The 16,067-nt window shown below is 41.1% G+C and overlaps 1 protein-coding gene across 5 annotated transcripts in view; it reads left to right on the top strand.

The window, feature by feature from the left end:
- LNX1 (ligand of numb-protein X 1) overlaps positions 1 to 16,067 on the top strand; it is a 207,519-nt gene that overhangs the window by 189,825 nt on the left and 1,627 nt on the right. For all 5 annotated transcript variants that reach the window (XM_067036080.1, XM_059067628.2, XM_067036081.1 and 2 more), the window contains 2 exons: positions 6,744 to 6,921; positions 8,528 to 8,759. In XM_067036080.1, the coding sequence (XP_066892181.1) occupies positions 6,744 to 6,921; positions 8,528 to 8,759 (410 nt within the window). The remainder of the gene's footprint in view (positions 1 to 6,743; positions 6,922 to 8,527; positions 8,760 to 16,067) is intronic.

The following is a 16,067-nucleotide window of genomic DNA, read 5'->3' as shown; positions in this document are numbered from 1 at the left end:
CTAATTTCTAGCCTAAGCCAGATGGATGTCGTGTTTTTCCAACAGACATTTTGTTTAAGGACTGGTCCCATTCACTTTGAAATGAAACAAGAGGTTTGCTTGGTTTCTAGTTTTTGAAGTTCCCAGTCTGCCTGAAAATTAATGATTCCCCTTTAGTAAGTTTGTTTTTGCAAGAAGGACCCAGGAAGATAATAAAAAACACTTGAAGTTCATGTAACATTAGGGAGTGGTGGGATTGGGACAAACCAGAGAGCATATGTCCTTACGGCGTTAAATTCCAGAAAAATTTTAAAACACTGTGGATGAAGTGAAGTACATCTCTAGGCAGAATGCCTCCTTCAGGGCAGCAAAGTGTAGCCTGTCTTTAAGTGAGGTGACTCAGCGCAATATGTACTTCTGTCATGACTTCTCTTAGAGGCAATACGGTAACCTCTCCATTTGGATGGGTATCTAAGCAGCACAAACCTTGTTTAGTGCAAATTCAGAGTCCTGTGTCCTTGGCTGGGCATCCTGTTGTGATGGCAATGAGTTTCTAGCCATCATTCCTCCTGGGACCTGGTTTCATTAAATCACTTGTCACTAAAATCTTATAGGTAGCCCATTCTTCTTGCAACAGAGATTAAGAAATGCCTACATTCTACATAAGGCTGTGTTTCAGTTTGGAATAACTCATGAGTTTGAGTTTTTGAGCAGGGGATACAGAAACAGTACTCAAATTTTTGATTTTGGAATACCTCTGCTTTATATACTTTATATACTGCACAGCCTACAAAGCTACACCACCTCTCCTTTCTCCAGCCAGCCAGACAGCCATGCCCCATAAATCCATAAAATTCAGGTTTATTTACAATAAACAATCTAGAAAAACCAAGTACCTCCTGCTAAAACCTTTTATGGATAAGGACTCCCTGGTGTCTTTTTGCTAATAAATACCATTAGTGTTTAAATTAAACCAATGGTATTTATTAATGGAAAACTAGCTTATTAGCTCAATTAATTAAAGTTTTAATCTAATTATAGTTGAGTTAACTAGACCATATTATATTCTGGTTCATTACACCACTAAGAATGAAGCTTCCACCAGCACTGTGGGCTTTATAATCCCTTCCGCCTAACCAACATGAATCATGGAAACAGCTGGGGTAATCTGATAAAATTTTTGCTGCAACCTCCTGTCATGTGTCCAGTTCCTGGAAAACATATATAGCAGACTGGCTTAGTGGGAAATTGTAATTATTTTCATTTTAATTTATAGTTCTATCTGCCTTCTGAAATGTACACACACACACACACACACACACACACACACACACACACACACTGGCATATTTAAAATTAAACTAAGACATATAGACATTTGATGATTTAGTTTTTTATGATCCTTTTTTTTTTTTTTTTTTTTGTGGTACGCGGGCCTCTCACTGTTGTGGCCTCTCCCGTTGCGGAGCACAGGCTCCGGACGCACAGACTCAGCGGCCATGGCTCACGGGCCCAGCCGCTCCGCGGCACGTGGGATCCTCCCGGACCAGGACACGAACCCGTATCCCCTGCATCAGCAGGCGGACTCTCAACCACCGCGCCACCAGGGAAGCCCCCTACTAAAGTTTTATTTAGGAAGCAACACGGCTTTTTGAAAGTAGGAGATTAAATGATTCAAAGAAATACCAAAGAAGGCAAACCAAGATTTGTGAGACAGAGAAGTTTTTAGCCAATTGAAAAGTTAAAGAATGATAGGCATCAAATTTAGGAGTGTGGTTACCTCTGTGGGAGAGGAAAGGGAACGTGACCAGAGGAAAATCACAGAGGGACTTGAGCTGCACATAGAACCTGTATTTCTGATGCTCCGTTGCAGAGTACATGGGTAGGTCATTATGTTCATCTTTATACTTTTATTATACGTCTGAAATGTTTTCTTTTAAAAATCCAAAGCAAACATTCCATAACGTATTTTAAGAGCTGAATGATGAGTATACAGGTGCCCATGATACTTTTTAATCAGTTTGAACTGTGTCATAAAAAATTATATTTTTAAACATTAGGGAATATTCTGAGGTCTCCACAGTAGGGAAGGGAGTGGGGACAGAACACGGGTGGAAAAGAAGATCTCTGTCGTATGTAGCTCTTCTTCTCCCAACCAAAGTTAGGCAGCTCTGGGTGTGAAGGGTTCGGGGTGTCGAGGGATGATGACTTGGGTTTTTCTGTCCCTAACATGGATCTCTCTCTGGTGGAGAACCCAGTGTCAGAGGCACAGGACACCTTGATTTGGGGTAGCCCAGACATCCATGCTGAGCCTATACCTGCTCAACAAAACACCCCTGTGCCCAGTGCAGCAAGAATGCTTGGTAAGGATTTAGGAGGTATGATGGAAAGACTGTCTCCAGGGACTTGTATCTGAAAGCATAGACAGCACACCTCTGCAGCCAGGAGGACATAGCTTTCAACATTCAAATCTTATATGTCATGTATTTTATTTGATAGCATTACATTTGGTTTGAGTTCTCTATTCAGTGAGACAAATTCTTTCTGGAATAATTGGGTAATTAATTCTTTCATGTGTGTTTTTCTGACCGTCACCTGAAACTTGATAGATTAATTTATATCACGTGTTTAAATGGTACCTCTAAAAGTAGAGTGGTATACAGGGGAGAGCAAGGATTTAGGGTCAGACATCCTAGGTTTCAGCACTCAGTCTTTCTCCTGCCAGTTGTGATTCATTGATCAAATTTTTTTTTAATGGTGAGCCTCGGTTTGCCTGGCCTGACACATTGGAAGTAAACAACAAATAATTTTTCTTTTCCTAAAGGAGTATCTGGCCAGTCTGTACATTATTCAGGCAATATTTATTCATGACAAATTAATTAAGGCCTCAGTAACCCTCCCTATTAACTGGAGTGGCAGGAGAGAAGCCAATGGAACTTCTGGAATATTTCATAGAATATGTAATTTTGCTGCTTTCATGTGGATTCAGTAACACATTTATTTTATTTATTTATTTTTTTTCCCTTTGCAGTACGCGGGCCTCTCACTGCTGTGGCCTCTCCCATTGCAGAGCACAGGCTCTGGACGTGCAGGCTCAGCGGCCATGGCTCATGGGCCCAGCGGCTCCACGGCATGTGGGATCCTCCCGGACCGGGGCATGAACCTGTGTCCCCTGCATCGGCAGGCGGACCCTCAACCACTGCGCCACCAGGGAAGCCCAGTAACACATTTTTTAACCAAAGTATTCTCAGATAAAAGCCATATCTTCCATTTAACTACATTTCTTTTAGCCACAGGTTTGCAGTATGTGGGCATTCTAACCCATTTTATAGATGAAGTCAGAGGAACCTGGAGTGATTACAGTGTTATAAAATCTCTCACGTATTACCATTAGAACCCAAATCGTGCTTCCCTGGTGGCGCAGTGGTTGAGAATCTGCCTGCTAATGCAGGCGACATGGGTTCAAGCCCTGGTCTGGGAGGATCCCACGTGCCGCGGAGCAACTAGGCCCGTGAGCCACAACTACTGAGCCTGCGTGTCTGGATCCTGTGCTCCGCAACAAGAGAGGCTGCGACAGTGAGAGGCCCACGCACCGCGATGAAGAGTGACCCCCGTTTGCTGCAACTAGAGAAAGACCTTGCACAGAAACCAAGACCCAACACAGCCAAAAATAAATAAATTAATTAATTAATTAATTTTAAAAATTATATAGAACCCAAATAGCAACAAACGATGTTCGAACTTTCTACTAGAAAGGCAATTAAATTATCGGAATTTTTTTCACCTGGGTAAACATTATAAATACTGTATTGCTAAAACCCAGTACTGGATGAATTGTGGGAAATTGGCATTTTCACAGCGTATTGTTGAGATTATAAATGATAGAGCTGTTTCAAAGGCAATTAATCAATATCTATCAAAATGTTAAATGCTCAGCCTCTTTGATTTAGCAGTTATACTTCTAGGACATTAGCCTGAAGAAATATTTACACAAGTGCACGAGATATGTGTATCTAAGGATATTCACAGTGACACTGTTTAATTTTATGAAAGACTGTAAAAAACCCAAAAGGTCATTAATAGTGGATATGGCATATTCACATAATGAAATAGTAGGCAGCTGTTCAAGAAGAGATAAAGTATGTGTGTGTGTGTGTGTGTGTGTGTGTGTGTGTGTGTGTGTGTGTGTTTACATCAAAAAGATGTCCTTATTTTCCAGAGCATTCCATATGTGTATAAGGCATCACCTTGAGAGATGGACTAACTACCCCTACAATACCCCAGGCACCCTAGAAATAATGGAGTTAAGCCCTTCTCTGAGAACACAGGAAATAAATGCCTTATTAATATCCCCAGGAACAAGCTGCAGCAGCAGGGCAGCCTGTTGGAGTCTCTGGGTTTAGAGCTTTGCCCTGAGTTGGGGGCACTTCAGAACTGCCTGCATCTCCAAGCTGGGATCTTTTGAGAGATATTTGTGGTTAAGGAAGAGACATCCTGAATCTAATTGCTTTTTAAAAAGGAAAAGTCATGTACTAAGGACAGATCTTGAGATCCCCTCCAAGTCTACTCCTTTGCCTCAGCTGGAATGCTAGGATCACTATGTTCATCCTGTTACTTGCTTGTCTTGAAACTTTTCTCTGAAGAAAGCCCCATTTCAGTTTTACGGCCCTCATCTGACAACCAGTCTCTACAGGGCACTTCTAAGTTCTAAGGTTTATATAAACACAACCCAGACCTTGCAAGTACTAATTGTAACATATACCTTGCTATAATATGAATTTCCAATTTATTATTCTATTACTATCAAAAACAATGTGGCAATTTGCAATTCATCCATCCATTTATTCGACAAACATGTACTTACCATCATCAATGTGTTAAACACAATGTTCAAGGCTAGGGATACAGTCACAGGGCATTACTGTATACAATAAGGCCATTAGAACAGACGTGGGTTATTTAAAACCATAGGAAATCATCAGATAATAAATATACAAAAATCCTAGGCTTATCTTGCTTCATAATGAAGCATTAAAAATTGATTCTGTACATGCAAGCATTAGATCTATATGATGTCAACCATCAAATTTACAGAAGTTTGATTATAATTCATTTGATTTGTTGCATAGATAATATATTCACAGGGGTCAAAAAATGGAAAGTATATATTAAGTTTCTCACCCTTCCCTGATCTGCCCAGTTTCCCCCTCCACCTCCATGAAACCACTTTTTCTTCCAGAATTTCTTTATGAAAATGCAAATATCAGTACAAATTCTTATTTCCCTCCTTTTTTATTTTAAATGAAAGGTAGTATACTTATATTTTGTTCTGTAGCTTGGTTATTTTTGTCAGATGTGTTTTTATTTTTTATTTTTATTTTATTTTATTTTTTTGTGTGTGTGGTACAAGGGCCTCCCACCACCGCGGCCCCTCCCCTTGCGAAGCACAGGCTCTGGACGCGCAGGCCCAGCAGCCATGGCTCACAGGCCCAGCCACTTCGCGGCACGTGGGATCCTCCTGGACCGGGGCACGAACCCGCGTCCCCTGCATCGGCAGGCAGACTCTCAACCACTGCGCCACCAGGGAAGCCCCTGTCAGATGTGTTTTTAAATTTTCTTTCTTTAGATAGAACTATAAGCTATGTTTTGAACCATAGACTTCTTTGCGGTTTGATCAAGTGTTATAAGTATTTATTTGCAGTGTAAATGCCCACCTAGTCTCCTAGGTCACTGCCCAAGAAGGAAGAATAACTTTTTTGAAAAATATATATTGATACATATTCATTGACAAAGCAGTACCCTTGACCTACTCTTATTGCTTCAAGATAATGTTGAATGTGGCTTCAATGTTTTTAATCTAGTATTGTTGAATCAAATCACAATTAATTTGCTTTTGAAAAGTTGGTCTACAATGTGTATTATATAATGTATATATTATGTTTTATGTAATAAAATTAAAGGCTATAACTGCACATTATTTAGGACTGCTAAAGTAAGAGTAAAGTTGTCAGCTGGGGCAAACCTAGATATGGGTGAGATTTTAGAGTATAATATCTAGGAAATTCGTTATTTTTCTTTGAGGATTACTGTAATTGATCACCTGCATAAATTAAACTGGAACTATTTAAATATGGTTACATTTTAACTTAGAAAAACTTCCTGATATTCATGCATGACAAGAGTTTTACGAAATGTTGACTCACTGTATCAGGAATAAATGGGTGGGCTCCCCTGGTGGTGCAGTGATTGAGAGTCCGCCTGCCGATGCAGGGGACACGGGTTCGTGCCCTGGTCCGGGAAGATCCCACATGCTGTGAGCGGCTGGGCCCGTGAGCCATGGCCGCTGAGCCTGCGCGTCCGGAGCCTGTGCTCCGCAACGGGAGAGGCCACAACAGTGGGGAAAAAAAAAAAAAAAAAAAGAAAGAAAGAAAGGAATAAATGGATCACCTGAAAAATTTTGGGTGCAGTTCACTTTGTATACTTAATATTTCTCCAGTGGTCTCCAACCTATTTCTCTTCCCATTTTTTACTTCTCCCATTTGGAATATAAATTTTCTCTGAGTCAGCCTATGGAATTTGGGATAATGTAACTCTGTTGAGTGAGGACCAAGTGAGGAGTTCTCTGCCTCTCTCTCCCTCCTTCTCTCTATGTACGACCAAGAACCACCATCATATATTTATGCAATCTTAGTAGTTTTTTGTATGTAAGAAATGCAAACCCACCTGTGAACAAATGTGGTATATTTTTCTGTCTGTGCCTTCAGCCCCTCCACCCTGCAGTCACTTGTCGTGAGAAGGTGGTAAGTGTCCAAAAAGACCCCAGTGAATCACTCGGCATGACCGTTGCAGGGGGAGCATCACATAGAGAGTGGAATTTGCCAATCTATGTCATCAGTGTTGAGCCCGGAGGAGTCATAAGCAGAGATGGAAGAATAAAAACAGGTAAAAAGTAAAGAGACTTAAGGTACTGGGGCAGCAGAGTGTTAAAAGGAATTAGTGGCTTACTGGGTTAGGTAACTGTTTCCAGAATTAACAAGAGAATGTGAGGGTGATCTGGCCAGGGCATCTGTTACCCATTGACCATGATTGGTTTGAGTAAAGTTCCTGGACTGGGTTTCACCCCTCTTGGTTCATGTGGATTGATGTGGGCCCCCTTGCTTGCTGGTAAAGTGAGTATCTGCAAACAATGCCAAGAATTAATAGGGAAGAGCTACAGTTATGAGCAAGTTGCCTTGATTAACTGGCATAATTTGGTTCCATTCATTCTAAGTAATTCTTTGGTGGATTTATCCAGTGATGAAACTGTTCATGAATCGTTCCACTTATGGGTTGGATAGGAGAAATAATTTGATAGATTTTGATTCAGTGAATATTTATTAAGTGAAAATACCAAGCCAGGTACTTTCCCATTAATGAAAAGTGTTTCACTACTTTAATCTTATGTGACTTGGGCTCCTTAGAGTGAAGGAAAGAGATGTCCAATTTGTATCTTTGATAGTATTGTCAATTCCCATGGATGGTTAAGCCGATATGCCCTTTCAGGGTGTTCAGATTCAAGAAATAAAATGTGAAGTTTTTGAAGTACAGGTGCTCAGCCGGAGCAACTGAGGGGCCACAGGGGGATGGCATGTGTGAAGGGGTTCAGTCAGCCAACCTAACGGTGCTTCTCTGGGGTTCAGGATGAACTCAAGGCCTTTCCCATTTTTCTCCTCCTGTCCTTTTACTCTTGCTACGGTTATTCTGTGTGAGAAAGTTGATATTCAAAGGAGGCAGAAAAACAGGAGGGAGATAAAAAGATAGGAAATGGAGGTAGGGGAGGTATGTACTTTAGTTTCTCTTTTCTTTTTCACCCAAGCACCCGGGTGGAGAACAATGAGGTCAACCACGAAGTGACTTATTAGTGAGAGAACGTGAGCAGAGGGTTATATGATAGGATGGCCCCGCACACAGTAGGGGCTTAACCAGTGGTAGCTGTCAGCACCTTTGCACTGAATAGAAATGGAACCTCTTCTTCCCACCTCTTTAGGAACACAGTCCCAGGCCCATTGTTCTTAACTGCCGCAGACTCATCTGTCAGACTCTCTCATGGGAAGCTTATTATTTATTCATTCATCCCTTATTTATTGGGTGCCTACTACATGGCTGGCTCCTTGTGGGTGCTGGGCGCTTTTGCCACATGCTCTGCCTTTGTGCTAAAAATGGGAAGAAAAGAAAAATAAAGGTTTTCTTTGATTAAATAGTAAACGTGGCTATTTTATCTCCCTTCCTTTCTTCTTTCCTCCCTCCCTCCCTCCCTCTCCCCCTTTTTAAGGCAAGAGCCAAATACCAATAGGTGTGCTTTAGAATCCCCCCCACATGATTTACCAGAGCCTTGGCACATGCACACTGCTCGCGATTTGATGTGTACATGCCCAGCCTCATGTTGACGTGAGGCTAAGGGAAGTACCCCTCGCCCACCCCACGTACCCGCATCCCAGTCAGTCCCTGCCCCTTTGCCTTTCCAGTTTGCACTCTTACTAAGAATGGCTTCTGCTTCTCTGGTCACTAGGTGACGTTTTGTTGAATGTTAACGGGATTGAACTAACAGAGGTCAGCCGGAGCGAGGCGGTTGCTTTGTTGAAAAGCACATCCTCCTCGGTGGTACTTAAAGCTTTGGAAGTCAGAGAATGTGAGCCCCAGGAAGAAGGCAGCAGCCCAGCAGCACTGGACTCCAACCTCAAAGACACGGCCCCACCAGGCAACCGGGTCCCCTCCTGGGTCATGTGGCTGGAATTACCACGGTGAGTCCCAGCATGACACCCTTGGGGAGGTGTGGGAGGAAACGATGATAGTCCTTAGACCACTGTTTCACTCTCTTGGGCTGATTCAGGGCAATGAGACCCAGGCTTGGTTGCGGGTCCCTTTGAAAGAATTGGTGTTCCCTTTTGTAACTGAAACTTCAGTAATTCTTGGGCAGGGACGAAAGCCTGGGTGTGGAAACACTGTTTGCCCTTCACGGCGAGGAGCTCATAGGGCTGCCACGTTCGATTGTGTGGGTTGTATGTGCGTCAGGAAGCTCAGTCGACAGAGAGGGCGCTGTTTTCACACACTCTGGAGCAGGGCAAGGTCACCTTTTCTCAATTGGCTAGTGGCGGGCCTAGGAACTTGCATGGAGGTAAAACCCGTCTGTGGCTTCACCTCTCCAGCTCTCCGGTGGCCCCAGCTAAACCCAGAGCAACGCAGCAGCACATTTTGCCTTTGCCCAGATGTTGGGTCCTGTGTTGATTGAGGGCCTGTCTCAGATCACCTCTCCTTTGTTCCTACTCTTGAAAAGTCCTCGTGTAAACCTTCAGGAAGCAGCTAGTTTGTCATCTCAGTGAGATGTAGCTAGAGCCTTAGAGCAGAGCCAGATAAATGTTTTGGAAAGTTCAGGAAAGGATTTGAGGGCAGCCATGCTAAATCGCTAGATACAGAAATCAAATATTCGAAGGACAGATAAATTGGGGTTTGTTCACCTGCATCAGAGCATAAGCTCTTGGCCTTCAAAGGATTGCCTTAATAATTCCAAATGCATGACTTAAACGTTAAAACATTAGAGTCACTGATGATGATAAGCTGGCAGAGGATTAAATGAATGAAAGTAGGATGTTTGGTTTTAGTACATTTTTCTCGGGGGTGGAGATAGGTTGGTCTCTCTTGCTCTCTTTTAATTTTAAATGAGGTTTTAAAAAACATCCCTGGGGCTTCCCTGGTGGCGCAGTGGTTGAGAATCCGCCTGCCGATGCGGGGGACACGGGTTCGTGCCCTGGTCTGGGAGGATCCCACATGCCGCGGAGCAACTAAGCCCGTGAGCCATGGCCGCTAGGCCTGCGCGTCCGGAGCCTGTGCTCCGCAACGGGAGAGGCCACAACAGTGAGAGGCCCGCATACCGAAAAATAAAATAAAATAAAATAAAAAACATCCCTACCTCAAATACACACTGAGATTCCCTTTTTAGCCTTCACTAGTTGATAAAATATTTTTTAAATTAGTACATTTTAAGTTAAAAACTGAGCATTGAGTTTAAAATTTTTTTTAATTTTTAAAAAAATTTAATTTTTAAAAAAAATTTTCTTCCTGGGTGTGGAAGAAGAGAATGTTACTTTAACTAAAATCATATGAAAAAAAATTTCTAAAACTTCAATCTATTAAAATGGATCATTAAAAAAAATTTTTGTGCTTGAAAGCTACTTGTCTTATAAAACAGAGTTCCTTGCCATTCATTCATGTAAAGACAGAACAAATGTGAGATGTGTTTTACTTCACATACAACCAAGTGAATGGCTTTCTCTCCCTCTACCTTTGCCCTTGACTTTGAGCACAGCACTTCCCTGCTCTTATCAGAAGTCCAATCTGGATTTTGCTCATTTCCTTTGGAAGAATAGAAAGTGTGAAACCAGCAAAGATGACACTGGTTTGCAGTCCCCCTGGCAATTCTTAGTTTCCTTCATCCCCTCCTCTCCTGGTAGTAATAAGCACAGTGAACATTCAGAGGGCACCAAAGGGTAGAGAGAGAGTGAAAGTGAGTCTTCCACCCTTGGCTCCTCAGATTTGCTCAACAAAGGTCACAGTTACCAATGACTTGTGTAATTTTCCAGGGAGTGTCTATGTCAGAGGTTGGTAAACTTTTTCTGAAAAGGGCCTGAGAGTGCAGATTTGGAGGGTCATGATGTCTCTGTTGCCTCTATTCATTTCTGCTGTTGTGGTGTGAAAGCAGCCATAGACAGTCAATACATAGATGAATGGGCATGCCTATTTATTTATAAAATTGGGTGTTGGGCTGGGCTGTAGTTTGCTGACCCCTAGTCTAGGTATATGTGTACACACACACATACAATGGTAACATACACACTATGATGTACCGTAAGTTTTTTTTAATCTAAGAATATACTTTGGGTATCATTTCACATCAGTACACATCAAGCTGCCTTGTTCTTTTCTACGGCCAATAGTATTCTCTTGTATAGAAATACCATATTGATTCAGCCAGTCCTGTAGGTAGTGGACACTTAGGTTGTTTTCATCTTTCATAAGCAATGTTGCAAAAAGAGTTCATAAGGAAGGTACAGTGATGCTCATTGCACTGTTGTCGTGTCCACTACCAATAGGAACTGGTTAAAGAAATCATGCTATATCTGTACAACCCTGTGATAGGTTACTTGGTTATAAAACTATCTGATCACCTCTTTTTGGATTTCGTAGGCATTGCATCACTGGTGATGTGGAGAAGTGAGGCCTGTCTCATTTCTTTCCTTCTCTATGTGGCTTGGTCTTTCTACCTAATGTTCAAGATAAATGTTCTTTATTTGGCGTCTGCTTTTCAGGGAGTCCAGATATGTATTTGTTACCTCTTTTTGTTTTATATCTTTCATTTTCTCTTGAATCCTTTTCAATTCTGTTTACTTTCATTCTGCTTTCTTTGCTTGTTTTGATCTGTCCTTCATAACCCTTACTGTGTTTTCAGTAGTACGTCTTTGCCTTTGTAGTCACTTTCATTTCTGTGTTCTTCTTTTTCCCTTCCACGTCTTTCTTCTAGGCCCATTTCTTCTCCTCTTGTCTTATATCTCCCCTTGAAATCTTATATCTCTGCCTTGATCTCTTTTACAGAGCCATTGTTTCAAAAGTATTTTATATTCACAGTAACAGGGTTGGTTATAAATTTCCTTTTCTCTAGCAGCATTTCATTTCTGTGGCAGCATTTTTCTGGTGAGTGGTTTTTGTCTGTTACGGTTTTTACTGTTACTCTCCACCTTTTCTTTTATAAAGTGTCTCAGGTTCATTTTTTAACCTTTGAGCTAATTTTTTCCTGGAGTGGCTGTTTGCTGGAGGCTTATAATAAAAGGAAGGAACCAGGGCCATCTTGCAAGTTGGCATTTCTGATCTTGACTGCATAGAGCCCCAAAGGTGCCAGGTTCTCCCTCACTGATGCAATAACATGGGCATAAATGTCTCAAGTCATTTGGCATTAGTGATGTCCTAAGAGTTTCAGACCTTAGCAAAAGTAACTTGCCTGCTGGAACTACTAGAGATTTAGGCTGCAAATAGTTTTCTTTTTTGAATTCACAAAGAAGACATTTCCCTCCAAGTTATACATTTACCCAGTCAAACCTTTTCCCCTTTTGCTTAACTGACTTTTTTTTTTTTTTTTTTTTTTTTTTCTGGTACCCGGGCCTCTCACTGCTGTGGCCTCTCCCACTGCAGAGCACAGGTTCTGGACGCGCAGGCTCAGCGGCCATGGCTCATGGGCCCAGCCGCTCCGCAGCATGTGGGATCCTCCCGGACCGGGGCACGAACCCGTGTCCCCTGCATTGGCAGGTGGACTCTCAACCACTGCGCCACCAGGGAAGCCCTGCTTAACAGATTTTGAGGGAAAACTATTTGCCCTAAAGTATGATCCAGCCACTTACCTAAGATTCCCTACCAGTGAAGAAAAGTGATATGTCAGCAGGTCTAGAAACAAACAATCTCTTTTCTAGGACATTGTGATCATGTCCTCAAGTGCAGTCCAACACGTAGAATGAATGTATATGAAGAGGGTACCATTAGTATGCTGAACCAGTGGGTGTCAGATATAATAAACAGTAGCAGAGAGTAAAAGTAGGTTATTAAGGACAATGCAAATATGTCTCACCCTTTTCAGGGGTGCCTTTTGTACACCCCTGGGCAGTAGCTCCAGACATGGGCTCTAAGCTATACAAATTATCAGATGCCATTCAATTGGAGGGGATTCAGAAAACACTGAAGACCTTCTGCTTTATTCACTGTTGGCTCTCAGGGCCCACACTCCACATCTGGAAGTCTTTGAAAACATGCTCTCATCCGGACTAGTATGATAGTGATACACATTAACTCATTTCTTCTCTTGCCTAAGTATTTAACCTTTTACTTTCCTGAACTTCATAAAGCATTTTGATGAGGATTGTCTGTATTGAAGAGCAGGGAGGCGCACGAGTGGTTAAGTTAATGCTAGTTAATATGCAGAACTGGGATTTGAACCAGGCTGCCTGGATCTTAACCACTATGCAGTGTTTGGTGAGCATCCTTTAGGAGGATGTGAAGCGTATATTTAGCTTTTATAATTTGAGTCTTACCGTTTCTCTCTCTACCATAAACAAGTTCTGCAGGAGTGTAAATGCCCCAGATTTCTGTCATTCAGTGGATGTTTCATGCACCCAGCAGCACAGTATGTATTTTTCTTCATTGCTTACCCTCTTAGGCCTCAAATTTCTTGCCATTCTCCTCCCCACCTCCCACCATTACCTTCCCTGTGTGATGTTTGCTGGTAAGTCACAGTCAATCAGGAATCAAATGAGTAACTCCTGGCAAAGTCATTTAAGGAGCAAAATTAGTCTTTTATAATTGCCCCAAACTCACCTATATTTATGGTGGGATATGAATGCACTTTTAATGTGTTTGTTGTAATAGTGGGTGGAGCCTCCACAGGAATACCTAGTGTCTCTGTAGGTCTTTAAATGGCTCTGCTTAGCAGGCATTTGTTGAATGAAATAATCAATAGAGTAGGTTCTAGGAACAGCCTTCATGGACTTCATAATACAGTAAGCAACATGCCATAGTAAATTATTAAAAATTATGAATTAAAGAAATTACAATTAAAATATTATGTAGGCACAGGGTGCTTTGGGAACCTAGAAAATACATTGGAGTGAATGGTGGTATGTTTCATCTAGCTGGAAGATATAACCAAACTAGGAGAGTTAAGAATATCAGTTACTTTTCACAATCATGCTATGTAACAAACTAGCCACAAAACCTCAGTAGCAGAAAGTGAAAGTCAAAGAGGGAAGATGGAAGTGAGGCTGCCCACATCTGGAGCGTGCAGGCCAAGCCTGCAGAGCCCTGGGCCCTCAGTGAGTGGCCCCTCTGATGTGCAGAAGGCCCATTCCGCAGGGAACACCAGACACAGATCAGCTTCAGCTGATCCAGGCCAGGAGTGATTGATCTTGGCTGGCTCCCTCATGCATTTGCAGTCCTTTCTGGGTCATTTAGGTGGCTCTGCTAATCTTGGCTGGCCATGCTCCTGTGTCTAGACTTGGCTGGCTCTGGCCAGCATCCCACTGATGATCTCATGGCTGAATCCAGAATTGGAGCGGGGGGGCATCACAAAATTATACAGTTAAGTGGCACAGATGATACCAGGGAAGGGTGATGACTTGGGGCCATTAATGTAATTATTTTACACAGTAAGGAAGAATGAGGAGATATTAGTTGTTCTGGACATGTTGAGGTTGAGATACCAGTGGAACATCAAGTTTGATAAACATGTCTACAGCAGCAATTCCCAAAGTTGTTGTCTCGAGACCCCTAGAGTATTGATGACCCCCAAGGAGCTTTTGCTTATATAGGTTATACCTACTAATATTTTACCTTATTATAAATTAATCTGAAGAATTTTATTAAATCATTTAAAATAATCCATTATATATTAACATAAATAACATCTTTTATAAGAAGCAGTATTTTAAAAAATTACAAGAGTGGCAGTGTATGTTTTTTTGCAAACCTCTTTAATGTTTGGCTTAAGATAACTCCTGACTCTCATATCTACTTCTGCATTGTGTCCTGCCAAATCACCTATCACATGTCCTCTGGAAAATGTCACCATATGCTTGTAAGAAAATGAGAATGACTCATTAATGTTATGTTGAAATTTTTGTATTGGTAACATAAAAATTTTAGATGATTATTTTTATAGCTTGTGCACATGGAATAAAATATTGAGTCAAGGTCCAAAGTGATAATTAACGAAAAAACCCAATGGTCAAAAGGGTGAGAAATACTTAGTTTTGAGTATTGCTCCATGTACCCATTTTTATGAATATTAAGACATTTAATCATAACCTTGGGTAAGAAGCACCCACCTGCTGTCCTCCAAACATTGGGCATAGGTGGGAACATGATGCTGTAGTGTCTGGGGAACAATTACCTGCTTTGAACGTGGGCAGTCAGTGAGCCACTGTGTAAACGTGGGATCAAACACACCACAACTCCTACAGGATGAATTTACTAACATCAAGTATTACTGTGAAGTACAGCAAGTGAATATTTTATAATAAAAATATGGTTATGTTTCATTTAATGAAATTCATATTTTTCAGCAATAATTTCAGCAAAAGAAATTATTGTAAATGATATATATGTATGACAACAGATACAAAATTGAATTGAATTTTAGCACTACATTTTTAAGTTACCCACCAGACAAACCCAAAGCTTGTTTTACTTCAAAAGGGAGTCGAAATGCCATGAAAAAGTCATGTTACATTGATTAGCAAGGTCAGTAACAAATGTAATGACCGTCATCGCCAGAACATTTCTCAAGAGACTTTTTATTGGTTTTTCAAAAAAATTAGTATTTCAAGGTACAGTTTATAAACAAAATCACCAAATCTTGACTTTTGCCAACATGAAAATGCTAATTCTCTTTCAAACCAGTTCCTGGACTGGGGGATTTTGGAGTCAAATCCAGCTCCTGACATACCTGTCATAACTGTAACACAGTTTTGTACTTAGCCTGCACCTATGTTAACACTGATCCAACTGCCACGGAATAACAAAAGGAACAGCTTCCTCAATCAAATCTCCTATTTTAGCTGAGGGTTCCACCCATTTACAGAAGACCTGTGGTCTTTCTCCCATTCCTGTTATAACTTGCTATTCAGTTTACCGCCAGTTTTTTCTCCTTCAGTATGAATCATTCTTAAAATCTTTAAATGCACCTCAATCTCCATTCACTATATTATGCTGCCTGCATGCTTCTCTATAACCTAGCAAACATGTAAAACTATAAACTGGTATCTTTCAAAAGTCAGAACTTCAGCCAATGAATTCATTAGGGTTACATTTAAATTTCTTTCACTGAGATATTAACCATTTATTCAAAGAATTTTTCCTTCATTAAAAATTATTTACATCCATAAGGAAATAAAAATATGATATCTGTAAGTATGCTTGAATGTGGTTCATCAGTAAAGATTTAGGCATAACTAACTTTTTAATATAAGTTGAGAAATTAAATCTTCTTTAAGCCAGAAATGATTCTTTCCCAGTAG

Source organism: Kogia breviceps, chromosome 6 (genome assembly GCF_026419965.1).
Source record: "Kogia breviceps isolate mKogBre1 chromosome 6, mKogBre1 haplotype 1, whole genome shotgun sequence".
NCBI lineage: Eukaryota > Metazoa > Chordata > Mammalia > Artiodactyla > Physeteridae > Kogia > Kogia breviceps.
This window is presented reverse-complemented; position numbering and strand designations above follow the sequence as displayed.